Source organism: Carassius auratus, chromosome 19 (assembly GCF_003368295.1).
Source record: "Carassius auratus strain Wakin chromosome 19, ASM336829v1, whole genome shotgun sequence".
Lineage (NCBI taxonomy): Eukaryota > Metazoa > Chordata > Actinopteri > Cypriniformes > Cyprinidae > Carassius > Carassius auratus.
In genome coordinates, this window is record NC_039261.1 from 20,377,015 (window position 1) to 20,381,777 (window position 4,763).

General features: G+C 40.6%; 1 protein-coding gene across 1 annotated transcript; it reads left to right on the forward strand.

Annotated features, from left to right (window-relative positions):
* The first annotated feature begins 305 nt into the window (after positions 1–305).
* Positions 306–3,543, forward strand: LOC113119757 (transcription factor Sp8-like). The gene is made up of 2 exons (XM_026289400.1): positions 306–382; positions 1,190–3,543. The coding sequence occupies exons 1-2, from the start codon at positions 362–364 to the stop codon at positions 2,348–2,350; spliced, it is 1,182 nt and encodes a 393-aa protein (XP_026145185.1). The 5' UTR covers positions 306–361; the 3' UTR covers positions 2,351–3,543.
* The last annotated feature ends 1,220 nt before the right edge of the window (positions 3,544–4,763 follow it).

Consider the following 4,763-nt stretch of genomic DNA (forward strand, 5'->3'; position numbering starts at 1 on the left):
AACACAGACCCTGAAGAATAAAAAAATGAATCATGCACTGTTCAATATTTCTTTCAGATGTCATATTCAGATGTTTAAATTGAAAGTGGTTGAAATATTAGTTATCCTTACATGGGTTTCCCCAACAATTAAGAAAAGGGTCCTGGAAAGGTTCACTAGGCCTCCCGCTCCTCCCACTTTTACCCACGCTACACGTCACCGAGCGCTCCGCCGGTGACGTCACCGGAGAACGCAGATCTGATTGGTCGCGCGGGCTCCGCCGGCTCTTCAAAGCCCGAGCCGAGCGCATTGTGCAGCGGTGGGCGGTGAAAGGCTCCAAAACAGCCGAGGGACTTATAAATGCAAAGACCTTTCACAGGTGATGGCAACTTCACTTCTTGGGGTGAGTATAGATACAGCTCTTTAGAACAATCTAATATTGCTTAAACTTTATTTGCTTTATACTTTCTTTAGGCTTCAAGCGTGTTTGTGCGTAATCATGCGTAATGCTGAAATGCGCTCGAGGAGCAAATAGTAGGCTACAATCTTAAAAATAAGTGTTCTTTGAAAATAATATTCAACAAAGAATCCTGTAATTATACAATAATAATTACTGATGTTTCATTAGGTTATTCAGATCAGATCGGTGTTTTGGTTCCTGGGTTTTTTAAAAACACCAAAAACAGAAGGTTAAATTAAATTAAATGGCATTCATTACTAACTTCTATAAAACGCCGAAACTAGTTTTGGTTCTATGTGGAAGCTTTATTTTTATTAAAAGGACTGCTAATGGCAATGCAGATTCTGAACAGTTTGCAAGAATATTAGTACAACGGATTGAGTTTAAACAAGTTCAACTCTTTGCTTTGTAGAAGAACTATAGCTTAAAGTGTCGCAAAGCAAATCCATTTAATGCAAAGGGTAATATATCAGTTCTTTATGATTATATTACTTCGATTGAATTGTTTCAGTGAACAAATCAATTGTCTAGGAAAAGTTTAAGGAAAATTTGCCAAACGGCCTGCGTTTAAAGTATTGCAACTCTTTATTTCACGTGTAAAATTGAGCATATTTAGATATGCATGCGGCAAAGGGAAAAGTCCTTGATCTCTTATCAGTTTTATAAACAATGTGTTTGGGATTATGACATTTATTGCTCTTCTTTTAAATATCGCCTTTAGTGAAAATGTGAATGTTTTTATGGTCACAGGAGGAACCGAGGGTTGGATCCACTCCATTGGCCATGTTAGCAGCGACCTGTAACAAAATCGGGAGCTCGAGTCCCTCGTCGGACAGCGGCTCGTTTGGGAAAGGAGGATTTCACCCGTGGAGACGCGCAGCGCCCAGCAGCTGTTCTCTCTCTCCGTACGGCGCGCAGCGCAACGACTCGTTCAGCGCCAACAGCTCGTTCTCATTAACGGGCACCAACGCCTCCACCAGCCCGTTTGGAAACGACTATCCCGTGTTTCAAACTTCAGTGGCCAACAGTTCTCCGGACGCGAGCGCGCAGTCGGTGTTCATCTCCAAAGTGGACACTCTGCAGGGGATTTACCCGCGGATGAGCGTCGCGCACCCGTATGAGACGTGGTTCAAATCCGCGCACGGTGGCATCTCCGCCGGGGACGTGAGCGCCGGTGGCGGCTCCTCCTGGTGGGATGTGGGCACCGGTTGGATTGATGTTCAAAACGCGAACGGCGCCGCGCTCCAGAGCTCTTTGCATTCACCCTTGGGTGGATACAACTCAGAGTATTCCTCCCTCACTCACACCGCGTTCAGCGCCAGTCCGTCTCCGCATCTCCTCACAGGAGGCCAGCACCTGATGGACGGATTCAAACCGGTTTTATCTGCCACGTACCCAGAAACCAGCCCAGGTCCTAACGGCGCAGTGCTAGCCGGGTCTCCGCGCTCATCCAGCCGGCGGTACTCCGGCAGAGCAACCTGCGACTGTCCGAACTGCCATGAGGCGGAGCGCCTGGGGCCCTCGGGGGCCAGTTTGCGCAGAAAGGGCCTCCACAGCTGCCACATCCCGGGCTGCGGAAAAGTATACGGAAAGACATCGCACCTCAAAGCGCATTTGCGTTGGCACACCGGCGAGAGGCCGTTCGTCTGTAACTGGCTGTTCTGCGGGAAGCGCTTCACCAGGTCCGACGAGCTCCAGCGGCATTTACGCACACACACCGGGGAAAAGAGATTCGCCTGTCCGGTGTGCAACAAGCGCTTCATGCGCAGCGACCATCTCAGTAAACACGTGAAGACGCACAGCGCGGGAGAGCCCGGCTCCAGCGGGGTCAAGAAGGGCAGCGACACCGACAGCGAACAGAGTGTACCGGGCAGCCCGGCCTGCCAGTCACCCGCACAGAACGGCCTCTGAGAAGAGACAGAGATAACACGTGCTCTTAAAGATAAAGGGTCCTCTAAATAGCTTTTTATTCTCAAATACCTTGGTATTTTAAAGAACCCATAACACTGATCTGAAAACTTATAAAACATGCCTCCACTATATATATAAAAAAAATACAACCCACCATTTTTCAGAGTACATAAACACACTTAATAAAACGAAACGTTCCAAATGGTGTTTTTCGCTGCGATGCGATAGAACCAGCGTTTTTGGTTCTTCAAAGAACCTTTCAGTGAAAAGTTCTAAAAAGCATTTTTTTCTCAGTGTAAAGAACGTTTGGAAAATCTAAAAGTAGCCTATTTTTTTCCCATAACAAACAACATTCTGCGTAACGGATGCTAAAGGTTCGTTTTGGAACCACTGATGCCAGTAAAGAACTTTTATTTTCAAGAGTGTGGCAACTCAAGAACTGAAGTGTTTCTTGTCTTCAGAGAACCATGAGTGTTCATTAAAGAAGCTGTGTTTTTAAGAGTGTGCACGTGTGAACACTGATCTCAGTTTATCAGACGCCACTTTTGATTATATTTGACTACTGATTTGAATATTTAGACTGAATTCTAGACTGATTTTTAAATCAGCAGAAGGTCTCTCTCAGGTGTTCTTGGATATTTGAAATAGTCCTTTCTGGATAATAACCTCGTCTTGCAGATAAAGATGAAACAAACTGCAGAACTTCGCTGCATCTACAGATTCTCTTCACACATGTCTATTGAGGCACTTTATTAAACTAATTAAGAAAATCAAGGGGTTTATTCCTCATCAGCTGCACACGTGTCTTATTATTCTGTACTTGTCAACTGAACTGGTTTATTTTGTGCTTCTTGATTTGGAAACGGAGAGTCTCTAATATTACGCCTATTTCGGAGATGACAAGTGTGTTTTTGTACATTAGTCGTGCAGTTGATGTCTATGACGGTGAATCTGAACTCTTCTCAATGCAAAGTGAAATTGTACATAGGATTGTCTCGAAACTCTATTTATCATCGAGTTTGATTTGTGCTTTGAAGTCTATCAGAGTCGCTATATTTATAATTTCAGGATCGAGTCGAGTCGATCAGGTATTGGTTTATCTTTTTTATTATTATTATTATTTAATTGAGCATGTGTGTTTGTATTTACTGACCGTTTACTTTAAGGTAATAAAGTCAAACATGACTTGGCTATTTTGGACTGTTTTTGGGGGAAGTATGTGTAAAAATAATGATGGTTTACCACAAAAAGTGTGTGTTTTAACGCTGTTGACGTGCACATATTATACAATACGCAAGGTATGAGATCATTAAAAACGTACGTCACATGCTGTGAAGAATCAAAGCAAGGATGTTGATTGTTTTAAATGATTTAATAATTGAAAACAAACAGAAATGATTAGAAATGAACTTAGACATTGTTTTCTTTTTAACATAATTAAGTAAAAAAAAATTGCATTATATATAATATAATAAAATTATTTATTTATAATTATGATCCACTTCTACCAAAGTTTAAGTTTTAAAAAAATAATCTTGATCTAAAAGAGGCTGTGCATTTGGAAGTGACTTTACTTCAGAACATACTAACACTACAGTAGTCATTGCTAACTTAAAATAAATTAATAAAAAAAGATTAAAGTTTTAGTTTCAAATCTCTCATCTCTGACATCTCAATTCATGGAGAAGCGCTTTTATTACTATTTGGCGCCTCTCAGTGGTCCCTGGCGGAATTGCAGCTCTAGTTTAATTAGTCTATTATTTATCCTCTGCTTTGCCAGAATCGAAATGAAATCTGTTAGGAATAATATTAGGAGACAGTATTTATCGTGTTCACCGCTTTTTTCAACGCGGAAGCATATTCTGTGAATGTGCGAGACTTCCGATTCATATGGAATATGAATAAATAGGCTAAATATCAAACAAAGTGTTGTAAAATTACCATACAAACCAATAGGTTCATGATTACGACAGTAAATAAAAAAAAAAAATGACAAGAAACACCAGTTGGACTGCTTTATAGTGAAACCGGAAGTCGCGCACGTATAAGAAAAAAAAATGGCGCTCTCGCTCTTACGTTTAAAGGTGGTATGAAGGTAAAAGAGTAGCAAAACTCGAGAGTATGTCGAATTAAATATGGGAACGATATTTATACGTGTTTGCTGAAAATTAAATGTATATATTAATATATTAGTATATAGTATATAAATATTAGTAGTTATACAAACATTTATTGATGTGCTGATTTTAAAAACAATTAAAAATGGTCAGTATTTTTAGACTAGGTACACCATGTCAAGATAAATCAATTGAATAGCGTACCTTTTAAATAATTTGATATGCAATCTTATTTTTTCTTTTATTTTTATAAACTCAAGATAATGAACCTGAATGATGACACCATGCAACTGAAG

Excerpts from the sequence above, each read along its gene's own strand:
- LOC113119757 (XM_026289400.1), top strand. The coding sequence starts at position 362 with ATGGCAACTTCACTTCTTGGG. Across the intron at positions 383-1,189 it reads TGGCAACTTCACTTCTTGGG|GAGGAACCGAGGGTTGGATC; the intron begins GTGAGTATAGAT and ends TTATGGTCACAG.